Below are 25,535 nucleotides of genomic sequence, written 5' to 3'. Positions count from 1 at the left end.
CTAACGGGCAAATTACTTAGCTTCTGAGTCCTTTTCAATAAACAAAATGAGGGAATAACTATACTGAGATCATAAATAATGATTAAATAGTTGTGAGAAATAAGTTTATAAAAAGCAAAACGCTATCATGATAATCTATCATCAAAGACTTTAGAATTTAAGTTGAAAGTACTGTCAATTTCTGATTGACATTTACATTGCAATTCAGGAACAGAGTTCAATGCTAATGAAAATTGTATACTGTTTTTTACTAGAAATGAGCAAGAATGGATAAAATATTCATCCACAGCTTTTGTTGTAACCAAAGAAATCTTAGCCCAGAAAAACCAACTTCTTTCCTCTTTTACTAGAAACAATAACCCAACTGCTCTGATGGACGCGTGGATGCCAGGAAACTATTTGATAAGGATGTATAATCCACAAAATTCAAAAATCTACATTATACCAACCAGTAAAATCAAAGTAATAATTAAAAAACAAGTGTCAAATGCAACTTATAACATAAGACAGATGATAGAAATTGGCCTCACTTCTGCAACAGCTAGCTTTTCATTAGCTCCTCTCAAATCCTGCGTCATTGTGTTGATGATCTGTTCTTGCTTCTGAGTTGTTGCAGTGAGTTTCTGATTTCTTTCATGTAGGGATGTTATTTCTCGACGGTATCCTTCAACATTATCTTGTAGCATTTCATAACTTATATGAAAGAAAAATAATTCTATAAGCAAATGAAATACTGTATCCTAGGTCAATTTCTTGAGTTTCACAAGAGCTTAATTTTATATGATTGATAATATGAAAAATATGTTTTTGTAATAATGTAAAAATCTTCATTCTTTTTTCTAAACTCCAAGTTTAGCAGTTAAGTTCAAATTCTAAATAAGCACTGTATTTCATGCTGAATTAACTTTTTAATCTCACATCAATATAATGTTCATACAGGAAGACACCCATCACAATGCAGTATGCAATTTAAGGTATTTATGCATGGTTAGTGACGGATTTTTCCCAATCCTTTTTTTCCCCGTCTATAAATCTTCACCTTATTGCCTTATGTGGTTATGTCTTATGTGTTTAAAAGCTTAGAAAGTGACTGGCTAGAGATATCAACATGGGGGAAAATGGTACTTTTACTGAGATATCAAACTGTTGGAAAATACAGAGACTGCTGGTCATACTTGCAAAACAGCCTGATCATGTAGTATACAAAGACGTAAGTATTTCCTAACTTGATAAACTAACAAATTCAATGGATCTGTTAACTATGGAACAAAATTTACTGTTATTCCTCTCCAAGTGACCAAAAAAGTCAATTTTCCCAAAATTAACTCTAGTGCCTGCTTCTCTTCTACCTAGACTAGAAAAGGCTGAATGAAATTTCTCATACTTCTCTTATCCTCCTTAATTAAAATAATTAAGTCCTATGGAATCAGTATGTCCTTTAACCTCTGGAAGGAAAAATACAAACACTCCTTATATGAACTTACCTGGATCCCTTAATAACATTCACAAGAATCATTAATCAAAAGTGAAAAATGAACCCTTTGTAACTTTTCAACCTGTATCCACCAAAAAAAGTAATATTGTCACAAATTAACTCTTGAATTTGATTCCACTGAATACCAAGTATTATGTTTAGACTTAACTTTTGAAAATAAAATTTACCGTTTAGAAGCAAAATCTAGCTGGGTAGAGATTTTGGTATTTTGTGATCGCAAATCTGTGACTTGCTCCTGAAGTTTCTCAAGCTGCTCATTCTGCATTTTTTCATTATCTGCCTTTTCTTTTTTGTAGTTCTCAAAAATTTCCTGCAGCTACATATTAGAGAAATTATTAGATGAAATTATTACATGTTCTCAAAAACATGACTCAAGATAAAGGTGTCAAGTTAGGGGTATTTTACCTGTTTAAGTGCAGCCTTAGCCTCTATAGCCTCTGCTGGCTCAATCACTGGAGCAGGAGTGGAAGCTGTCTGTGATGTACTTGAGCGTTTTGGAGTTGACACAAGAGAAATATCATCTAAGCTTGAAGCTTCAGAAATGTAAAAAGAATGATGTGACACCTCTTCACAAAATACATCATTATCAGAAGTCAACAGGCTGACTTATTTAAATTAAATCACAAGATTATAGAAATTATGAAACAAAGAACCTACTAAATAACTTACTACAATTATTTATGACTTCTAGTTAAATAAAGGTAATTTTTGCAGGCTAAATGTTAAAATGTAACAAAAATAAGTAATATAATTCATTGACTCTCAGGCGCATACTTTGCAACAATGATCAGCATTTTTCTTACCTAATACAATGGTGTATTTTAGAACTGATGATGTATTACACAATCACTCATATATGGTAGCCACATTTGAAGTTATCATCATTAGAGTAGACATTGCTTATGTAGCAAAATCCATTCCTTAATATAGATTTCAGAAACATTTCCCAGAAATACTTGGAAACTTTTAAGATAACATAAAAACTCCTACCTTGTAAAGGAATGGCAACTCCCGTTGTCTGTGACAACAGAATTCGGTACATATCACGCTGACGAACTATAGAATCAACAAGCTGCATTTGATGCTGCCGTGATTCACGGAGTTGTTCCAATTCAGTGAGGGCATTCTCAAGTTTGACCTGAAGCTCAGAAATTCTGCAGGAAAATAAATCAAGTCTATTTAACAGGACTGAGATTGAGAGGCAGTTATAATTTCTACCGCAAATTGACTAAGCATTTTATCCCCTGTCATTAGGCATAGTATTGTCATCTCTCTTACCCTTTCCTTCTTTTTTGCTATTTTAAGAACAGCTTTTAAAACCCCCACTACATAGGACTCAGGTACTGAACAAGGTCATCTGAAAAATCTGTTTGCAAAAATCAATAAATTCCACTGAGTCCAAATTCCATTCTTCTTGCTTTTATAGCCATTTCTTCTTCTCCAGCACCAAAACCATTATTTCAAAAGATTCTTTCCTTTGAGTTATTCTTAAGTATCTTCTTCATGAAGCCAGGTCTGTTCCCCCAAATATAGGCTGGGTCTCACACCTCTACGCTCTCACAGAAAGGCTTTTCTCTATTATTGCACAAATCACACTGAAGTAAAATAATCTACTTATTGATCTTATTATCTATCTCACTTACTAACCATCTCATCCAAAAACTGGGGTCCTTAAGAGTAGAATTTTTCAGCAATATGGTTGATTTTATTTTTTTTCTCCTAAATCACTATATTTCCAATATCCAGTATTGTTTAACGCACATAAAAAGTTTTCAATAAATGTTTGCTGAATAAACCAAAGTAAGTCTATTGCTTACTTGGATGAAGTTGTTTCTTGTTCTTCTCTTTCTCTGGTTTCCCCAAGTTCCCGAAGGGCTACTAAGAGACGTTGATTTTGCTGTTGAAGCTCTTCAATGTTTCTATAAGATACTAGATGCTGTGATATTACTTCAGATGAACTACTTATATCAGCAGAGCTTACTTCCTCATCACGGATTACATGGTTACCCCTCGCTTCTTCAAGTTCCATCAGAAGCACTCTAATCTAAAAAAAAAAGTTTTCATATGTTATCAAATAGTATTGGTTTTGACTTTGGAAATGTTTAGAAGTGAAAATTTTCAAATGACAAGGTTACTTTACAAACACCTTTGATGGAGTATTAAATTATCTTGAAAAAACTAATTTTCAAGCTTATCATTTTAGATATTAAGAACTAAATAAAGAAAATCTTAATCAGAAAATTATTTCTCATTTCTATGAAAAGTATGTAATGAAAACTGTTATTTTTTAAAAAGAAGTCAAATTATAATTCCAGAGGCATGGTTCCTTTTTTGTAGAACAATGACCATATAAAACACTTGGAAATACATACGCATTGTGTCTGTATGCTTGCACCTGCATGCTTAGATATGTATTACGTAGCTGGGCAGAAGGGGAGCATGGGAAATAGATGCTAACTTCATTCATGAGAAATTTTTATCTATGTTTGTGTTTGTGTATTTGTTGTTGTTCAGTCATTCTACATACAAACATTAGGGTAAAATATATGAACAAAACAGATCTACATCTCCAAACTTAATCAGTTAAAAAAAAAGTGTTAGGGGAATGCACTTACAGATGCATATACAAAATAAGTGATTTTAGTTCAGTAAAAACAAAGAATGCTTACGTATGTTCATATATGCTCACATGTATCTGTACGTATAAGAAGATATGAAAGAACACACACCAGTCTGCTAACCTGGGACTTGAACTGTGGGAAGATAACTCTTTTATCTTTGAATTATTTCATTAATTACAACCAGTTATCTTCAAACTGAAAATTTATCAAATGCTTAAAGAAAAGAAAAAAGGGAGGGGCTAAGAATAAACAATGACTAGACTGCAATTCATTTAGAGCAGTTTTCTCAGTTGATGAGAATTTCGTATGTACAAGTTCTGTCTTACATACTTGGAAACAAACGTTACTAGGCAGTCAGTTTAGGAAAAAACAAAATAAAATAGGAAAAGAAACAAAAAACCAACCTGTTGTGAAAGATCTTTTATTTGTACTTCCATTCTTTGATTGTCTCTTTCAAGCACAGATGAATGTTTATTGGCTTTATCTGTGTCCTCCTGTAATCGCTGAATCTCCTTTAAAATGAAGTGAAAATTTTGTATTTTCTTCTAAGATGCATACAAATAGCAGTTACAAAAATAACAAAAGCATACAGTGCTCAAATATCACAGTAATCAACTTATAATTTTAAAATATTCTATATAATATAGTAGCCTCTAAAGAGAAATTCCTTAAAAATATGAATATATTTCTTAATATTTCAAATAAGCTCAACATTATAATGTTTTCATCACTGTATGGTAATGAAGGGGGTTCCCTCCAAGTTAACTGTGAATCAAAATGTTACAGCCACACCAAATTCACAGTATATTATCAAATGATGTTGGAGATCAAACACTCTCAAAAAACTTTGTTAGTTAAGACAAAAGCAAAGGACTGCCTTACAGTGATAATCATTATTACACTATCTAGAAATAAGTATTAAAAGCAAAAAATGTTGGGTAAAACTTGGATTTATTAAAAAATGCACCGGGAACTAATTTTAAAGAATCAGCAACCAATGTCATAAGGCTGTTAAAAAAAAGAAAAATGGTAACATATTGCAGTAATGTTTTGCATCACAGTATCATTAGGGATTTAGGGGCAGTTTTAAGGAGCTTGACATAAGCACAAAGTATCTTTGAAATCTTATGTTTTATCTCCAATTCATATGAATTTTGCTTCTTAATGCACTGTTCTCACATAATATGGATTATTTCACAAAGTATGTATTGTTAGAGATACTACACAAGTCAAAGATGGCTTATATTTATCCTGGTGTTTCAAGTGCCTCTGAGCACAATGCCCTCAAGGTACAAGGATAAACCAATTTCAGCAGGAATAAGTACGAGACAAGATGAAGCAGGCAAATATTCATGAAAAATGGTAATAACAGAAACCTACTGAGTTCAAACTGGGATCAATTAAGATGCCAAGGAAGAAAGAAACTTAGTTATAAAATTCTAGAAATCTGAGAAATGAGCACCACAGAATCTAGACTGGACATGATATATGTTATGGACAAAAGATTCGGCTACAAAAAAAGATACTGAAATTATTTTTAAAGCTTTTGGAAGTTATGAAAAAAGTCTGTATTTATTACTGTACCTGCACATTAGTGATGAATTAACAGGTTTTCCCACAGTGAACAGCCGCTATTACCTGATTCTTAAGCCCTCCACTTTACTGCCTCCTCAGACAATAAGCTTCAGGTAAAATGCTCACTTTCAACAGTGAGAAAGTCAAGGAGATCCAAAGGACCTCTTTTTAAACCACACCAGAGGGGCAGGGGTGTGTCTTAATGCCCCATATTCTCCCAAGGCAAGACTGCTAGACATAATTTGATTTAGGAAAAAGAGACCATTAAGACACAACACACCCTGATTTAAACTGACATCTAAAATATAATAACAACAGCAATAAAAGTTTAAGTCAAATTAAGGACACATTTGGGCTTCCCTGGTGGCTCAGATGTTAAAGAATCTGCCTGCAATACAGAAGCCTTGGGTTCAATTCCTGGGGTCAGGAAGATCCTCTGGAAAAGGTAATGACTACCCACTCCAGTATTCTTGCCTGGAGAATTCCATGAACAGAGGAGCCTGGTGGGCTACCGTCCATGAGGTCATAAACAGTTGGGCAGATTGAGTGACTAACACACACACCACAGAGATGCATTTATACTATTTAGCACATACAAATTGATTTAACCGATTTCCTTCAATAAAATTTGTTTAATAACTCTCAAAGATTTCTCAGTAATATTAATAGCTGTATCTTAATAAAAAACAACATTGTGCACGCGTGCATGCTAAGTTGCTTCAGTCGTGTCCAACTCTTTGCGACTCTATGGACTGTAGCCCACTAGGCTCCTCTGTCCATGGGATTCTCCAGGCAAGAATACTGGAGTGGGGTGCCATGCCATTCTCTAGAGAATCTTCCCAACCCAGGGATTGAACCTGCGTCTCTTACGTATCCTGCATTGACAGGCAGGTTCTTTACCACTCGCACCACCTGGGAAGCCAGCATATAAATACTCTTCTTAAACCAATACCTATTAAAAAGGAATCTAAAGAAATGAAGAATATTCTTAAACTTCCTTGGTACTTCTAATACACAGAGGAACAGTAACAAAATAATGTATATAAAGATTTGCCAAATTGTGAAATGATATTTTTATAAAGGAGTTCTTTTCAACAAACAGTATTATCATATCCAGACAGAATATCAGAACTGCCTGACAAAAAACGATCATTGCTAAATTTAGAAAGGTTCTATCACAAAAAGAGAGTGTGGCTATTTATCATCCACTAGAGAACCCTACAGAAAACATCCCAAACGTCTTAAAAAATGCTAAAGGTTTTCAATGTTTGCTGAATAAAGATAAAACACTTTGCAATTAGAGATGTTTAATAATGTAACGACAAACTTTAAAATATATAATTACCCTACCACTGACTTCTGTGTTGTTGGGTGTTGTCATTATAGACATGCCTGAACTGGCTAAGTCTGCTCCTGCCCCTAAAAAGGGCTCTAAAAAAGCTGTGACCAAGGTCCAGAAGAAGGACGGCAAGAAGCGCAAGCGCAGCCCCAAGGAGAGCTACTCAGTGTACGTGTACAAGGTGCTGAAGCAAGTCCATCCGGACACCAGCATCTCGTCCAAGGCCAGGGGCCTCATGAACTCCTTTGTCAATGACATTTTCGAGCGCATCGCTGGCGAGGCATCGTGCCTGGTGCATTACAACAAGCGCTTGACTATCACATCCAGGGAGATCCAGACCGCCATGCGCTTGCTGCTACCTGGGGAGCTGGCCAAGCACGCCGTGTCCGAGGGCACTAAGGCTGTCACCAAGTATACCAGCTCCAAGTAAATATAATATGCCTAGCCGCTGTTAACGGAGAAGGCAATGGCACCCCACTCCAGTACTCTTGCCTGGAAAATCCCATGGATGGAGGGCCTGGTGGGCTGTAGTCCACGGGATTGCTAAGAGTCGGACACGACTGAGCGACTTCACTTTCTACCACTGAAAAAGCAATTAGCTTTTGAGGTAAATTCTTTATTTCTAAGAAAGAACCATCCTACTTAGTAAATTATTTCTCCTATGTATTTTTTCTACAGTTAAAATTTAGGAATGGAACCAACCTTCATGGCTTGTTCAAGCTTAATGGATAAACTTGCCACAGCTTTCTGTGCACGCTCATACTCCTCACGTTGGCGTTTCAAAATTGGTGCTTTGGCTTCAACTTCTTTCACTATTTCATCTAGATACTTATTAATTCTTTTGTTTTCTAGTTTCTCCAAAAGCAGCTGATCCTGAGTTTCCACATAAGCATTATACAGCTGAAAGAAGAGAGATCATTTCAAATCCAAGCATTATATAGCCTGTATAGCTTCTTTACAAACATTCATCCAGCAATTACACAAGATGGAAATGTTTACTATATGTTGCATAGAACCAGGAACCAAGAAAGCCTTCCCTAAAACGATATATTAATCATTAAACAACAAGAATAAATTTTGGGGGGAGGAAGAGTCAGAGAGGTCTAAACGCTTTTTGCTGATGGAAAACAAGATTTGAGATCCTTCTTACCTCAGTTAACTTCATGCCAGGTTTCACTATCTTAGCTACAGCGGCCGCAGTAGGAGACATGGCTGCAAGCTCTTCTTCAGATAAGATGGCCCCTGTGCCAACACACAGAATCTAGTATACTTCTGGAAAATTTCAAACTAAAGCCACTAATATTTCTTACAAAACAAGCAAAAAGTGACACCTACTGTACATTATGCATAAATTCCTACAAAGACTTCCGTACGACAACAAATAATCATTTAACACAATTCTAAAAACCATGCAGTGTTAATAGTTAAAACTATTCCAGAAACTAACACACAGTCACGTGTGATCAAATGGTACTTACACCTGACAGTAAGAACCACTATTAGTGACATTAAGTGAGGATGACGTAGGAAAGTTTCAGTATTTCTAGCCTTCAGTAAGCCGTCTATTAACCCATACCTTTACGTTTTGTGGCAGAAAGCAGGTCATTTGCATTCTCTAATTCCTTCTCTAATTTCCTTATTTTCTCAAGCATTTCTTTTTCCATTCGATCTTTAGATTCTTCCACCTCTATGATATGTTCCTGAAATCCTTTACTGGCTAACAACATGACAGAGACAGAATAACCAAAAACATAATTAAAATCTTTGAGTTTATAAAACAGAATAGTCATTATTTTTCCCTTCAACAGACAATATTAAATTCTACAGGTGCTGTGGTTGATGCTCTTAATGTACTTATAATTCCTGAGGTGTGTGGCCTAGTGAATCTATTTCTTCTTTGCCATCTCTCTTATAAAAGTGGGAAACTAGGGGAACTCAAACTATAAAACAGTGGCTCTAAGTAACTCTTTGGCTTAATCTGATCTTAGATGTTTAGAACACAAGCAATAACTGGAAAAGATCATACATAAATAACTTACATTAAAAAAAAAGCAAGTATAGAAGAAAACCAAAGACTTTAAAATACACTTTATAACTTAAAAAGTAATACTTACTTATGGATTAAGACAGTACCCAAACTATAAACCCATATGTATTAATATTTATCAAAGTAAATGTTTCAAAAATGGAAGAAAAACTTCCTATTAGAAATCAGAACACATATAAGGCTATTAGATGCAAAAAACAGAAAAACATTAGCTACCTATGTTTTCAAATATACTATTTGCTGAAACAGAATTTAAAATTTGATCTAAGCATCTTTCTTATATATCAAATTTTGTCCCTAATAAAGTTAATCTGACCTCTAAATCTACACAAGGGTAAAGAAAACAGTACCTTCTATCTAAAAACAGGAACAATCTTCCCATAATTGAAAAGTCTTACCTTCTCCAGTTGACTTCAAAAGTCTGTGTAGCTGGTCCACTGCTCGGGTCAGTTCATTGCTCTTTGCCTCTGAATCATCAGCAGCACTCTAAAATTTAATCTTAAAAAAGTTACCCAACGTCCATTAATGCAACATTAGGGCACGAAAATGTATGGTAAAGTATTTACCTTGTAAAGGTTAGAGAGTTTTATGTGAGCATTTAATTCATTGTGGAATTTCTCTTCCATACTAGCTTGCTGTTCCTTGGCCTGAAAAAAAAACAAAACACCAAAAAACCAATTACAAGAGTCTCATTTGAACTGAATTTAGAATGCTTACCAAATGCCAAGATAAAAAATTCAGTTTCGAAAGTAGAGGTAAAGATTAAAACACCACTACAATTAAAATCAGTTGTCATGATAGTGATGAATTACCTTAAGGATAAAATGTTTGATATTTTTACCTTAAAGCAGAGTAGTTAAATGTCATTAAAATTAACCATACTTATTTTTAGATAGTACTTTAGGTGTGGTATACAACTGATTCTAGTGATTTTAGCCTAACTACAATATATAAAAGTGTTCTAGATACTTTATGGTGTTAGGAACAGTGCAAAACATGTAATCATTTAACAATTAACAGGTTCTGGAGTGTTACAATATTTTCATAAAAGAGACATTTTTAAAGGGGTCAACTATACCTCTTTCAGTTTGGTCAACAGATCCTCTACATGCTTTTGAAGATTCTCATTTGATGCTTTCAGGCCATTCATCTGTTCTTCCATTCTAGAAACCTAGAAACAAAAATGCAGAGTTAGGTGGGGGGTGGGGGCAGTAGTGGATACTGTATTAACTGAAACTAATTTGATACAAAGTTTCACTGCCAAATAAAAGCTAAATAATCCCCACCTATCAAAAAAGCATTTTATAGGACATCCCTGGTGGTCCAGTGGTTAACAATCCGCCAATGCAGGGGACACAGGTTTGATCCCTGGTGTAGAAGGACTCCATGTGGCTGCTAAGCCTACAGGCCACAACTACTGAGCTGACATTCTAGAGCCTGTGAGCTGCAAGCAGAGAGTGGCCCACACAAGTTGCAACTACGGAAAGCCTGCCTGCAACAATGAAAACCTTGCATTCCCCAAAATAAATAATTATTTTTAAAAAAAGCATTTTATATAAAATATGAATGCTTAAGAAAATGAAAAATAGCAGCTCACATAAGAACATGTTTGGATTTAGCTTACAGAATCTAACCACCACTTCTTAAACATGTATCTTAGGAAAGATACACTATAAGTCAGAAGACATTATCAAAATTCATCAAAGAATATCTTAAGTTCTTTATTTAAATGAAATTGGTTAATTTTTGAGGCCAATTGTTTATGTGTTATATCCTCCACATTTGAATCGCTAATCTTACAAAATATTTAATTTGGTATTCCACGAAATAAATTTTTATAAGTTGGCACACAAACATAAGTTGTAACCAACAACTTACATTTTGGTAAGTTTACTAACTTACCTCCTCCTTTTTGTTTTCAAGATTACATTTAAGCTCTAGAATTTCATTTCCTTTTTCTCTGCCGAGAGCCAGAAGTTCATCAGTTTTGGTTTTCAACTCTGTATTGAGCCAAGTATTCTGATTATGTAACAACTCCTTTTCTTGCTCCAAGCGCTTTTCTCGATACTAAGGAAATCGAGAAAAAAAGGTTTATAGGGAAAGATTAATATATGGTTATTCAAAAGATTTTGTGTGTAGCTAAGGGACAAAAGCAGAGTTTTATTTTACAACAGAAATCACTATTTGCATGCATTCTTAACAGAAAACAGAACCAGATAAACAGTATATGAAATTTAAATACCCTATAAACAAAATAGTTCAATCAAAATTGTCTTAAAACTTAGTCCCGATATTAAAAAAATATGGCTTTTAAGTACTTTATAGATAATTTGCCTATATTTAAATTATAATTTAGGTGAGTATAAAGCAAATGTTGTATTTTGTGCATTAGAAATTACTTGTTTCTCACCTTAACAGAAACATCAGAAGCTTGAAGTTCATCCAGTTTTAACTGAAGCTCACCCTTTGTTGCATTGCTTTCCTTAAGTTTTTCATTTAGACGTTTAAAATCCTCTAGAAAGGTCAGAAGAGAAAGGGAAAATGATTAATGCTCAGAGGAACCAAATATCAAAAATGCATCTCTAGGAATATAAACATCGAATATAAGTAGTTCTCAATTCTATTTTAACTTGCTTCTCCCATGCTTAATCACAAATTTAATTTTAAATGAAGCCAAATTCATGCATCCAACCAAATATGCAAATTATACTGGTTATTTTAAATGCAATATGTAAAGTTAAATATACAATATTACATTAATTTCCTCATATTAACCAAAAGTTTATTAAAAATTCACAAATTAGCCATTTCTTAAGTTAAAAAGCAAGTATATATATCAAAAATTTATACTCAAAACCAGCCAGGATATACATGTAATTTTTCTTATATTCCTTACATGCAGGTTTTTATGAGAAAACTTAATTTTACCTACCCACTAGTTGATCAAAAGTAACTTTTTTTCTGAAACTAGTTACTGAATTGACTATTATTGTATAGTAAAATAAATATTTATTCTTTCTTTGGCAGAAATAAAATTTCTCAAAACTCTTAGAAAAAGGACCCAAAGGGAACTGGATACCATTAAACTGCTTAAGAGTCACATTCATTTAAATACATCAACTGTATTATATTCTATATTCTTGCTTCCTAATTCCTTCGGTCTGCCCTTTCAAATATGGGCTCTCCTTTTAGGTCCCTAAATTGTATGCTTGTGGACAGCAAGATGCCTGTACAAAATGAAGGTGTTCAGCCTCTACAACCAAACATCTAAACAAGTTCCCAATTTCAATACTATAAACCATATCGTGGTACATAAACCTTGGCCCAAATTCTGAGATGTTTTTCATTTGTGTATTTGTCTGTAGCATTCTTTAAGTACTTAGAATGATCTGATACATTACTCTGAAATCTACTATGAGCTATGACAAACACCAGCCAATAGAAATGGACTGGGCATTAAATCTTAGCTCTATTAGAAGAGAAGAGTGAAGTTAGAAGTTAAAGCTAGTTCTTCATACCTGTTATATATTCAAGTTCTTGAGATAGTCTCTCATTGGTTCTAATTAAGTCTCTTTTCTCAGCTTCCAATTCTTCCTTCGTCCTTGTAAACTGGCTCTGTCACATAAAGGAATAAGCATAATATATTTAAATATGAAAATCAAATTGATCAATTATAAAGAAATGAACAAGGAATTGGCATTTTAATTATCATTAGCTGTGGTTTAAATTTGCTGGATTTTCTTCCTCATGGCTTATACATCAAAATGTTTAAAAATTACCCATAATCTCAATACTTCTGTTCATATTCTAGATTTTTTAGATTACTTTTCCTAGATTCACAAAAATAATCTCTAACCTGGATGGGAGAGGAGTTTGGGGAAGAATGCTTACATGTATATGTATGGCTGGATTCCTGCACTATTTACCTGAAAATATCACAATATTGTTTCTTAATCGGCTATATTCCAAAACAAAATAAAAAGTTAAAAAAAAATTTCCCATGTCACTTTCTAATTACTTGGAAGTGTCATATAATTATATAATTACTTCAACAGGCCTTCATAGGAAACTTGATTTACATCTAATTTTTCTGTCATAAAATAAAACTGACGACTATCACTGTACCCTGGTTCAAATTATTTCTCAAGAAATAGGCCCAGAAATGGAATTACTTAAAACCCTTAATATATTTTGACAAATTACTTTGTAACAAGACAATGGCAATTTATAGACTTTTAAGTCATAACTGCCTATCTCAAGCCCCTTATGCCAGAACTGAAGATTATGCTTTAAAAACCAACAGAGAAAAAAAGAAAAACCAATGTTAACATGGGGAAGTGAAAAATAATTATATCCTGTTACCCTATCTGCATTTTCCTGATTATGAGTGAAGCAGAATAACATATCATATTGTTATTGGCTATTTGTACAGAGTCCTATGTTTTTAAAAACTCCCTTGCCCATTTCCCCCCTTGAATGGTTTTCTTAAAATTTTAAAGTAGTCATGTATTAAAGATAGATATATATATAGTCATATTTTTAATGAGAAAATACTTTTTGGTGATTCTATTTGTTCTTTGTATGTAGAAAATTTTACATTTCTATTGAATCAAGTCTATCACTCTTTCCCACAATAAATACTTTCTGTATGTATTTCTTAACTTCAAATCAAAAGCAAATTTTTTAAAAACCAACGCCAAGAGTCTGAAGGTCACTTTATTAAACAAACTGGCCTGCAATCCTTGTGATCACCATCAATCTGTTATTCTTAATCACTACTCTAAAGAAATGATTAATCAGTGTAGATTCACCCATATCCCCAATTGCACTGAAATACTTGAAATAATGACTGGGCAACAGTAAGCATTAAATAGGTAATTTCTAAAAGAATGGTAGGTAAGTAGGTGAGTAGGTAGATGGATATAGATGGATCTATGAACACCTGGGCTTCCCTGGTGGCTCAGATGGTAAAGAATCTGCCTGCAATGTGGGAGACCTGGGTTTAATCCCTGGGTTGGGAAGATCCCCTGGAGGAGGACATGGCAACTCACTCCAGTATTCTTGCCTGGAGAATCCCCATGGACAGAGGAGCCTGGTGGGCTACAGTCCATGTGGTCACAAAGAGTAGGAGGCAATGGAGCGACTAGGCACATACAGCCTGAATGTCTACCCTACTTACAAATTTATGGCATTTTAGTTACAATGCAAAAAAAAAACCCTTTTTAAAAATCATGACTTAAGAGCTACATAGCTAATAACAAATGTGTTTTTTTTCATATCAAATACTCATATTTTCCAATAAGTAAAAAGAATGTCCAATTAATCATTACAACATAAAATCCCACTAAGAAATTTATGTATACACATTTTTGTTAGTAGCTTCTCCTAATTGAACATATTTCATCTTCCCATTGACTGAATGAACAATAAGCACAATTAGAACAGAAAAATTCCTCAAGTTTCATGTTCACAATCAGCTTTATTCACAGGAATAACTATTACCTGAATGGCAATACTGCGATCCTGAGCAACTTCAAGTTCCTTGTTTTTCTCGGTAAGTGCCTTCAATTGACTGTCTGGATAAAAGGAATTTTATGAATGTCACACACGTAAGCTTAAAATGTGCAATGACAGCTTTTATTCAACTGTCACCCATACACACTTTGAAATTAAGAAACTGAGTTTCAGAAAGGTTGAGTTGTATAACACTGCATTTCAAATTCTTAAGTACAACCCAAATTTACTGCATTTCTAGTACAACTTTTTAAATATGCTATCCTGTCTGCAAAATCATATTTGCAATCATTTTAGCCACAATTCTTAGGAGAAAGTATTTGCAATTACTCATTTCCTTATTTTTCAATGACGTCTTCTAAATCAATCATAAAAAACTGAACTATATTTACAAATTTAAAAATTAAATTTTTTTAATTTATTAAATTAAATTTATTAAAATTTTAATAAATTAAAATTAAATTTAATTTATTAAAAATTAAATTAAAAACAAAAATCAAGAAACCAAATAATATCTAAACCACATAAAGTGTGTACAGAATACATCACAATAACAGATAATTGTAATTCAGCTGGTTTATGGCCTTAAAAAGAGCTATACTTAATACTGAATTTTTAGTCCTAGGATCTCCACCTATAATGTATTACCTCCCCTTATAGTTTCTCTATTAAATGTTATGTCAATAATTAGGAAGAATATACTTTCTGAAATTTTCTTCCACTAAAACACGTATTATGTACTAGTGATTTAATGAGCAATTATTACTATTTCCAAGTTAAACTGGCTTATTAAAAGAAAAAAAATTCTAATTTAGTCTAGATTTTCTATATAGTTTTAATGCTATTTACAGCTTTCTAAACTTACAAATTCAGAATAACATTAAAAAAAAAACAAAACTGTACACCCAGCAAAGTGTGTCTATCTAAATTTGTCCCCATCTTCTCCTCCCTCTCCCCTTTCCAGATTTCATATAAGCTGTGATCAGTCATTTTCTTGAAATTTTTTAGCACTACTGCTCTACAAACCTTTTATTTTTCATGCCAAGATAAAACAATGTATAGGTGATGAGTCACATGCAGCTACTCAATATTTATATTCTCATTACAAATGTATACATACCATCGTGTGTATACATCATGTTTTAATAATGAGATGTGCCAAAATTAGCCAAAAAAGAATTTCAACTCAAATATATAGCCAGTGGGCATGGACTCAGCTAAGAAGACTGATACTTCGTTTTTCTCTTATTAGCTTCTTGCATTCCCAATCAAATTAAAATCCAGCTGTATCTAGTAATAAATATTATGATGTCCCTACTCTCCAATCCCAAAGAAAGGCAATGCCAAAGAATGCTCAAACTACTGCACAATTGCACTCATCTCATATGCTAGTAAAGTAATGCTCAAAATTCTCCAAGCCAGGCTTCAGCAATACGTGAACCGTGAACTTCCTGATGTTTTTTGATGTTGTAAAGCTGGTTTTACAAAAGGCAGAGGAACCAGAGATCAAATTGCCAACATCCGCTGGATCATGGAAAAAGCAAGAGAGTTCCAGAAAAACATCTATTTCTGCTTTATTGACTATGCCAAAGCTTTTGACTGTGTGGATCACAATAAACTGTGGAAAATTTTGAAAGAGATGGGAATACCAGACCACCTGACCTGCCTCTTGAGAAATCTGTATGCAGGTCAGGAAGCCACAGTTAGAATGGGACATGGAACGACAGACTGGTTCCAAATAGGAAAAGGAGTACGTCGAGGCTGTATATTATCACCCTGCTTATTTAACTTATATGCAGAGTGCATCATGAGAAACGCTGGAAGAAACACAAGCTGGAATCAAGATTGCCAGGAGAAATATCAATAACCTCAGATATGCAGATGACACCACCCTTATGGCAGAAAGTGAAGAGGAACTAAAAAGCCTCTTGATGAAAGGGAAAGTGGAGAGTGAAAAAGTTGGCTTAAAGCTCAACATTCAGAAAACGAAGATCATGGCATCTGGTCCCATCACTTCATGGCAAACAGATGGGGAAACAGTGGAAACAGTGGCTGACTTTATTTTTCTGGGCTCCAAAATCACTGCAGATGGTGATTGCAGCCATGAAATTAAGAGACGCTTAGTCCTTGGAAGGAAAGTTATGACCAACCTGGATAGCATATGCAAAAGCAGAGACATTACTTTGCCAACAAAGGTCCATTTAGTCAAGGCTATGGTTTTTCCTGTGGTCATGTATGGATGTGAGAGTTGGACTGTGAAGAAGGCTGAGCGCCGAAGAATTGATGCTTTTGAACTGTGGTGTTGGAGAAGACTCTTGAGAGTCCCTTGGACAGCAAGGAGATCCAACCAGTCCATTCTGAAGGAGACCAGCCCTGGGATTTCTTTGGAGGGAATGATGCTGAAGCTGAAACTCCAGTACTTTGGCCACCTCATGCGAAGAGTTGACTCATTGGAAAAGACTCTGATGCTGGGAGGGATTGGGGGCAGGAGGAGAAGGGGACGACAGAGGATGAGATGGCTGGATGGCATCACCGACTCGATGGACGTGAGTCTCAGTGAACTCTGGGAGTTTGTGATGGACAGGGAGGCCTGGTGTGCTGCGATTCACGGGGTCGCCAAGAGTCGGACACGACTGAGCGACTGAACTGAACTGAACTCTATAAAGATCTTCCTACATTTGCTTTTTTTCTACTGCAAACAAAGCACATAAAACAGATCATCTTTCAGATCTTATGTATTTTCAGGACTTGTAGCAGCAGCATCAGTGATGTAAGAAAACTTATGAAGAAAACTGGCTGCTCAGCTTTCAAGGAAATTACACCTTAAAGCAGAAATTACATCCTTAGATTTTTAAATATTTATAAAAATTATAATGAGAGTTAAAACACAAATATTATAATGGAACTAATAGGCTTTAATTTTTCAACATAAAAATAATTAAGTCACTCTCTTTACTTTTTCAGTTGCATAGTGCTTTAGCCTTTTCAAAATGTGTTGATACACACCTCACTTGACATATACAGCTGTTGGAAGTAGACAGACAAGCGGTCCTAGCCATTTTGTAAACAATAAACACTATCACGATTTATATGACAAAAGAGCTTTTAACAGCAGTCAGAACTAGAACCCACACCTCCTGACCAACAAGCCCTGTACTCTTTGAATGTCTTTACTGCTGAATGAAAAAAAAAAATCCTAATATTACCATAAATTAAAATAAGGACAATCAATATTTTCATATACAGTAATTAAATATTTTCAAAGCGTCTAAAGGAGTAGCCGACCTCAATACCCCCAAAATATTAGAAAGACATAACTAAATACTTACTGAGCTTCTCTAGCTCAAGCCGCAAGCTTTGACACTCTCGGGTTTCATTCACAAGTCTCTCCTGACTGTGGGACAGTCTCTTCTCAATCTCAAAGTACTGTTGTTCTACAGATGATCAGAGGAAAAAAAGAAAAAATCAAACACACACATGTACATTGTCAACATTGCTACTTATTCTTAATAACCTTGATTTTAAGATTTAGGACATAATATTGGAACCCACACTTCATATAAGAGCGAATCTGAGTAAAGACAAATAGCCAGTACGATAAAGGACTTCAATGCAACATTTCCAGCTGACTTATACGTATATGACAAAAGAAAATAAAGCCTGAATGGGGTTTTAACAAATAATTTTTATGTTTATTCCACAAGATTACAAAATTCCTCAAGGCTGGCAACATGTTTTATTTATCATGGTATTTCCCCCCAACATCAACTGACTTCTTAGCATAAAGCAAACTCTCCCCAAAATAATTAAATGGAAAAAAAATCATTTAGGTTAATAACTGATTTGTTTTAAAAAGGCTTGTATTAAAATAGCCAAAATAACACCCGAACATACAAAATTACTAAATTTATGTAAAAATATTTGTTAATTTTTCAAGGGAAGCAACTGATAACTTCAAAGTATCAGTCACATGGAAGACATTCAATGTTTATTTTGTAAATCAACAAATACAATGCAGTGTACTATATTCAGCGTTGGGATTCAGATAATTTTCAACATCAATTCTGCTTGACAATTACAACTGTTTTGGTTTTTTAAACGAAAACTCACTTAAGGAGTTTCAATCCACTTAGCAAAACCAGTTACAATCCCCACCCCAACCTACCCCCCAAAAACTGGTAAACCAAGACACACAAACGGTTTAATTTTCAATATCAATTCTGTATCGACATATTACCACTGGTAATTACTATGATCTTAATCTTTTTTAGACGTTGTTCAAGTCACTATGCCATGAACGTTCTTACGTGTGGGTTTACTACAGGTATTTGTAAACAGACCTTAATATATTTTCTATCAAACTTCAATTTTTAGAGAGAAGTAAGATACATTAAACATACTGCACGTCTACTGTGCTTCTCAGGCACCTACTCGTTTTTTGTACATTTAGTTCATCACCAGACCAAAGCGACAGTCAGAACAAATGCAGGAAGTTATCAATTAGACATAGGCCTCTGAACATAGACTACTAGAAAACAGCAAAAACTACTTTCATTTAACGTGCAACATAAAGACAGGCTTAGAAGAGTCAAGAGTCGCACACTCTCAGAGACGAGTAAATAGATTCCAATCACCACGGTGGGTTTGCTGGACATCGTTCGTCAGGTTTTCCTAAATGCGACCACTCTAATTACAAACAAAAGGGAAAGTCCACGTAGAGTCAGGTTTTAAAAACAAAAAAGCTCTTTCGTATCAAACCGGGAGGGCGTGTAGTTGAGAGAAGGCCTACGGTGCCCACTGAGGAGAAGCGATGCTACCAGGGGAGCTGTGGGCACAGCGAGCTTGCAAGGGAAGAGCAGCATCCGCTGTGGAGTCGGGCCCAGAAACAAGGGCGGGAAGAGCGCCGCACTTACCGCTCTCCACCTTAAATTTCTCGTGCCGCCCCTTCAGGCCGTCGATCTCGGACTGCTGGTCAGCAAGGAACTTCTCAAGTTTGTTCTGGACGGACTTAGGCAGCTTGTTCAGCTCCGTGCGCTCCAGGACCTGCTGCAACACTGCCGCCATGTCGACTGGGCCGGGGACCGCGGCGGCAGCGGTCGACGCGGCAGAAACGGCAAAGAAAGGCGAAGACACAGAGGACCCAGATGTCCGGGCGGCCGCCTCGACCTCCTCACTCGGTAGCTCGCGCGCGCCCGCCCGCCGGAGACTCCCGCGGCGGGACCCTGGGAAATAGAACTCTGTGTTAGCCGCGGCACTAGACGCGCCCAGCGCCCGCGCTCGCAGTGCGCGCGCAGCCGCCGGAAGCTGTGCACCCTGGGAATCTGAGTTCAGAGGTAGCCTCTGACCCTGTCTTGCGGGCCGCTATCCGGCTTCCTCTCACCCGCCTCTCCGCCCAGCTTCAAGCCGCGCAGGCTTCTGGGAAACGTAGTTTTTTCCAATCCCTTCCGTCAGTCCTATTCCGCACCACCCATTCCGCTTCCTTCTTTCACCCCCGGCCCCCGACTCTCGCCTGCGCGTGGACCACTCCTCCGCGAGGTGGCGCCACATCGTACTCGTTAACCCACGTTCCTCCCCGAAGAGCAAGGCAACCTTACCGTCAAAGCTTCGGGATGTCATGGGTCGTCCTCTTTGGCGGTTTCTAGACACTGAGCCACTAGAGGGCATCGGTCTTGGCAGGGCCGGACAGCAGGCGCTGGGCCACTGCCACGCTCTCAATGGCGCCCAGAAGGGGGCGGGGTGGCGACCGCAGTAGCTTTGGCTGAGATGCTGCGGTAAAAGCTTGGGGGGGGGGCAGCTTGCGTCATCAATCCGCGCCACCTGACTCCAGAGACCCCGGGTTTCGGGAAGTCCGTCGCTTTCTGATGAATTCACTGACTGTGGAATTGGGACCGGACGGGCATCTGGTACCTGGAGACTTATACTTACACGTTCACCCCCTCCTCAGGTGGTCTGACAGTCCGTCAGATTTGTCTGCCACGTGTGCATAGTCTGAGTACAGGTGAGTCAGCTTGAGGGTGGAATTCATGTGTGTGTGTGTAATGTGTGCACTCGGACACAGAGCTGCCTTTTCAAGGAGGAAAAGAAAGGGACAGATTATAGGAAACATATGGACCGACACTCCTACACAACACAGATCCAGTTTTGAGACTTGTCTTACTTAGGTGCTTTTGTTTGTTTTCGGTGGCAGGGGTGGGTAACAGTGATTTAGCAGAAATGTAAGGAGTTCCGTTTAATCTCCAGGAAAAAACCAAGTGGAGTTTGCGTGTCGCTTTTATTTGTATGTTTTAAGGTAACGTTGCGGAAAATGTTGCCTTGTGTTTATATTGTTAAATTGAAAAACTATCGGAACAGAAATTTTTAAACACATTCTTAAAAACCATCCTGACAGCGTAACAGAATTTCCAGATTGTAATTCGATGGCTTCTAAGCTGAATCTGGGAATTGTTGCATGTTCGATTATTCTTGAAAAGAATTTGCTAAATTCTTTACTGAAAATGAAGCATTCCTAATGTAGTCCTCCCACCTTTGAAAATACCAGAAAGGAGCTTCATTCGGATTTCTTTCCCCTCAAATATTGTGTGTGTGTTAGTCACTCAGTCGTGTCTGACTCTTTGTGACCCAATGAACTGTAGCCCACCAGGCTCCTCTGTCCATGGAATTCTCCAGGCAATAATACTGGAGTGGGTTGCCATTTCCTCTTTCAGGGGATATACCCGACCCAGGGATCGAACCCTGGTCTCCTGCATTGCCAGCAGACTCTTTACTATCTGAGCCACCGAGGAAACCTTAAAATATTCTATATAAGCACTTTAAATAAGGTTACTGGTATGTGCAGTACTGTATTATGTCTTGCAAATGTGCTCAGTTGCTAAGTCATGTCAGACTCCTTGCCACCCCAGGGACTGTAGCCCAGTAGGCATCTCTGTCCATGGAATTCTCCAGGCAGTACTGGAGTGGGTTGCCATTTCCTTCTCCAGGGGATCTTTCTGACCCAGGGATGGAACCCACAACTCCTGCTTGGCAGGCAGATTCTTTATCGCTGAGTTATCTGGGAAGCCCGTATTATGTCCTGGGCCCACAATATCATCATTATTGATCTACTATTTGGAAAACACAGATGTTCTATACTTGGACTTACAGGATTCTAAAATTAGGTTTTCAAATCTGCTATGATCCAAATTCTTTATTTTGAAGACTAGCAAACTAGACTCCAGGAAAGTTGAGTGGTTTCAATCCAATTTTTAACAACTTCCAAAGCTTCTGCTGATATGCAGCATTTCAGGAAAAATTGAACTGTGTAAGAGAAGATCTGCATTTTTAGTATTACCCTTTAGTCTAATATGATTGGTTACATTTTAAATGTTTAAAGGAGCACGAAAAGAAAAAAAAAAATCCAGCAGTCAACTAGATTTCATAACCCAAAGATTCTCATCTTCCTATTGCATTCAGTTTCTTACATATTAACATGGCTAGTATATGACACTAGAAAAAGTAAGATTAGAAAGTTACATATCATAACCTTGGAGTGACTACCATTGTTATTTCTTGTAAGAATTAAGAATTATTTAGGGCAGAAGGAAAGGAGTAGAATAGCATGAGAAGTAGAAGAGAGTTTGATATGCAGAATTGCATACCTTAAGGTGCTAAAAGTGGAAAGCCCTTAACTTTATAGAGGCACTGATGATAGACAGTTCTAGACTTAGCAAATATATGTGCAAATCTGAGAGCTAGGAAGAAATTTAATGCATTTTGAGATAATACCGAAAAAAAAAAAAAAAGATGATCTAATAGGCCAGAACCAATTCTCTGGGCTTTAGTTTTAGAATAATGCAAAATCACTGTGACTGGCAGTTTATTTTAGTGGTGTTAGTTAAGACACCCCAGCACATCTAGAATTGCCTGGGCTTTGTTGCCCTGAATAAGATTGGAATTTCTTTGCAGGTAATGACTATTACCTATATTCAGAATGCTGCTACTGTGTTTCTTCAGAGTCTCTATGGCTCTTTTTAGGTTTTTGGAATCATGTCTTTATTTTTTTTTTTCTGTGTACGTGTGTGTGTGTGTGTGTGTGTGAAATGTCACCATATGTTAAATACTTAGAACAATGCTTTATACGAGTGAAAGCTCTGCATGTTTTTGTTATTATTACATTGCTTTTGTTTACTTCCATCATTCTAGTTGTACTCTGAGTCACTCAAGGCCAGAGGCCAAGTATTATTCATCTTTGTGCCATCCCACTTTAGCACAGTTTTTAGGACATAGTAGGTCTCCATAGTGTGCTTCTTGAATGCATAAATTTGATTCTCCTTAAAGCTTAATATTCAGAAAATGAAGATCATGGCATCTGATCCCATCACTTCATGGGAAATAGATGGGGAAACAGTGGAAACAGTGGCAGACTTTATTTTTTTGGGCTCCAAAATCACTGGTGACTGCAGCCATGAAATTAAGAGACACTTACTCCTTGGAAGGAAAGTTACGATCAACCTAGATAGCATATTCAAAAGCAGGGACGTTACTTTGCCAACAAAGGTCCGTCTAGTCAAGGCTATGGTTTTTCAAGTGGTCATGTATGGATGCGAGAGTTGGACTGTGAAGAAAGCTGAGCGCCGAAGAATTGATGCTTTTGAACTGTGGTGTTGGAGAAGACTCTTGAGAGTCCCTTGGACTGCAAGGAGATCCAACCAGTCCATTCTAAAGGAGATCAGCCCTGGGATTTCTTTGGAAGGAATGATGCTAAAGCTGAAACTCCAGTACTTTGGCCACCTCATGTGAAAAGTTGACTCATTGGAAAAGACTCTGATGCTGGGAGGGATTGGGGGCAGGAGGAGAAGGGGACGACAGAGGATGAGATGGTGGGATGGCATCACTGACTCGATGGACGTGAGTCTGGGTGAACTCCGGGAGTTTGTGATGGACAGGGAGGCCTGGCGTGCTGCGATTCATGGGGTTGCAAGGAGTCGGACATGACTGAGCGACTGAACTGAACTGAACCTCTCATTGAGCACCTCAGAAATTATCATCTTTTTTATTTTAGAAACGAGCACAGAGAGGCTCTGCAGTAAATTACCAAAGGTGATACAACCAAGGAATGGTCGATTTCAGTAAGAAATCTGGTGTGTGGCTCACTAGCTTAGTGTTCTCTTTATCTGTGATATGTGACTGATAGTCGCTCAGTTGTGTCTGACTCTTTGCGACCCCATGGACTATAGCCCACAAGGCTCTTCTGTCCATGGAATTCTTCAGGCAAGAATACTGGAGCGGGTTGCCATTTCCTTTTCCATATCTTCTGAGATATGGGACTAGGCTTATTGCTTATGTCAACTGTAGTTGATTGGGAGTCATTTCCTGCAACTCTCTATTGAGAATTACAATTTGGAAGAAAGAATGTTCTATTGAGTAAGCAGTCACTGCAAGGTTTGGGATATTGTCAGGTTAGTACAGTTTCTCTATACTATCCCCATGAGAAAAGCCATTGCAAATTCTGGTTTTTGCCTAAACATGCTGTATATTTTTTCTTGTAATTTAGGAAGTTGAATTAGTTCTTAATAATGGGAAGAACCTACATTGTAGAAGAGACTGTTGGCCAGTATCTTTCAAACATCAATCTGCAGGGAAAAGCTTTTGTCTCTGGTCTTTTAATAGGACAGGTATGTATCTTTTCTTGTGTGTTTATTGATGAAACTAATTTGTTTAAAGTTAAAGTATTCTATTTAATAGTTAAACCCAACTTAGGTGATGAAGGGATGGAATGAAGAAGAAGAATGTAACCCAGGTTTGCCCAAGTCAGAACACATTCCCTTTTGATAATGTAAAAGTAACCTATAAGGTAAAAACTCCAAAATTAGAATTTTACTGACCAGATTATTCACATTTCATTGTCTTTTCAAAGTGATTTTTACTCCCCTCTAATCTTTAATCCCAGGTTGTCAAATTCTTTACAAAGTAGCTTTTGACAGTTTTATTTTGAGTTTGTCTCATCTCAGACCTGTAACAAATAAAGGTAACATATTTTATTACATACCATGGTACTCATTTACTGAAGGTTTTTTGTTTTTTTTTTTAATATTGGTTCACTGGAGAGGGAGGGACAGAGACTGGGAGAAATTTGGAAATTAGATTTTATTTCCCTCTTAGAGTTAAGTTTAAAAAGCAATACAAAATGGAACAACTGTTTGGAGAATTACTTTAAAAAGCATGAGCACCCACTGACTTTTTATAATTGATGGGAAGGTGTGTTAATCAGCAGGGAGGACTGTCAGCAGTACACAGCAGTGAACGGACGAGAGTCACGCAGGCGCACCGGCTGCTTCTATCTTCACTCTATTTGGGGAGAGTGTACCATGTTCCAAGGATTGATTTTGAGGCCTAATAACAAATAAAAGCCCGTCGGGACGGGTTTCCTCCTGGGTATTTTAGCATGATGCTGTAGAACATTCAAGTTGCATAATTAGCGCTCCTTGTTCTGCTACTGTGCACATTCCTAAGCTACTTTCTTTTATAATTGGATGTCCTGTGTTGTCTACTTAGAAAGAATGCACTCTGCAGGGGATCTGTGTGCTCATACCCCTCCATGGTATTCTCGTTTTCAACATCATTCTGAATGTGCTTAGTTAGTGTTAGTGTAGCCCTGAGAGACAGGTACATTCGAAGAGTTTTCACAAACCTGATTTCTCATAAGACAGGGCAGACCCAGGTCCTGCTGCCTCATGAGGCTTCTCACCAGCCGGCCAGATGGCCTCTCTGGCAGGGCTTTTAGATTCAGGTTACTTAACATCTATTACGGGATTCTTTTTGTTAGAAACCTTTTATTTAAGGATCTTTACTTCCCTTTATTTTAAAAACTGAAGGGAAGAAAAGTCTTAGAGAAAGATGTAATCAGTAAAGGCAAAAGGTCAGGGAGAAGTACCTTTTTTCAGACTTGCCGTACTGCACGTAGCCCGT

General features: G+C 36.7%; 2 protein-coding genes across 3 annotated transcripts in view; one reads left to right on the top strand and one right to left on the bottom strand.

The window, feature by feature from the left end:
• TPR (translocated promoter region, nuclear basket protein) overlaps positions 1–20,301 on the bottom strand; it is a 63,724-nt gene extending 43,423 nt beyond the window's left edge. The window contains exons 1-19 of the mRNA XM_005893108.3: positions 20,186–20,301; positions 19,505–19,813; positions 17,921–18,025; positions 14,580–14,653; positions 12,596–12,692; positions 11,488–11,591; positions 10,980–11,144; positions 10,156–10,248; positions 9,644–9,724; positions 9,476–9,563; positions 8,607–8,747; positions 8,181–8,272; positions 7,733–7,930; positions 4,521–4,628; positions 3,313–3,539; positions 2,486–2,649; positions 1,901–2,028; positions 1,663–1,811; positions 531–693 (exon numbers count right to left, since the gene is read on the bottom strand). Coding sequence (XP_005893170.1) covers positions 531–693; positions 1,663–1,811; positions 1,901–2,028; positions 2,486–2,649; positions 3,313–3,539; positions 4,521–4,628; positions 7,733–7,930; positions 8,181–8,272; positions 8,607–8,747; positions 9,476–9,563; positions 9,644–9,724; positions 10,156–10,248; positions 10,980–11,144; positions 11,488–11,591; positions 12,596–12,692; positions 14,580–14,653; positions 17,921–18,025; positions 19,505–19,813; positions 20,186–20,255 — 2,556 coding nt within the window. The 5' untranslated portion in view covers positions 20,256–20,301. The remainder of the gene's footprint in view (positions 1–530; positions 694–1,662; positions 1,812–1,900; positions 2,029–2,485; positions 2,650–3,312; positions 3,540–4,520; positions 4,629–7,732; positions 7,931–8,180; positions 8,273–8,606; positions 8,748–9,475; positions 9,564–9,643; positions 9,725–10,155; positions 10,249–10,979; positions 11,145–11,487; positions 11,592–12,595; positions 12,693–14,579; positions 14,654–17,920; positions 18,026–19,504; positions 19,814–20,185) is intronic.
• Positions 20,302–20,404: 103 nt separating this feature from the next.
• The window catches only part of ODR4 (odr-4 GPCR localization factor homolog), a 38,884-nt gene continuing 33,753 nt past the window's right edge, over positions 20,405–25,535 (top strand). The window contains exons 1-2 of one of the 2 annotated variants that reach the window (XM_070384779.1): positions 20,405–20,589; positions 24,121–24,241. In XM_070384779.1, coding sequence (XP_070240880.1) covers positions 24,143–24,241 — 99 coding nt within the window. In that variant the 5' untranslated portion in view covers positions 20,405–20,589; positions 24,121–24,142. The remainder of the gene's footprint in view (positions 20,590–24,120; positions 24,242–25,535) is intronic. The other variant, XM_070384778.1, reaches the window with a different exon arrangement.

The sequence above is a fragment of the Bos mutus genome, chromosome 16 (assembly GCF_027580195.1).
Source record: "Bos mutus isolate GX-2022 chromosome 16, NWIPB_WYAK_1.1, whole genome shotgun sequence".
Taxonomy (NCBI): domain Eukaryota; kingdom Metazoa; phylum Chordata; class Mammalia; order Artiodactyla; family Bovidae; genus Bos; species Bos mutus.
Note: the sequence above shows the minus strand (reverse complement) of the source record. Positions and strands in the feature narration are given on the sequence as shown.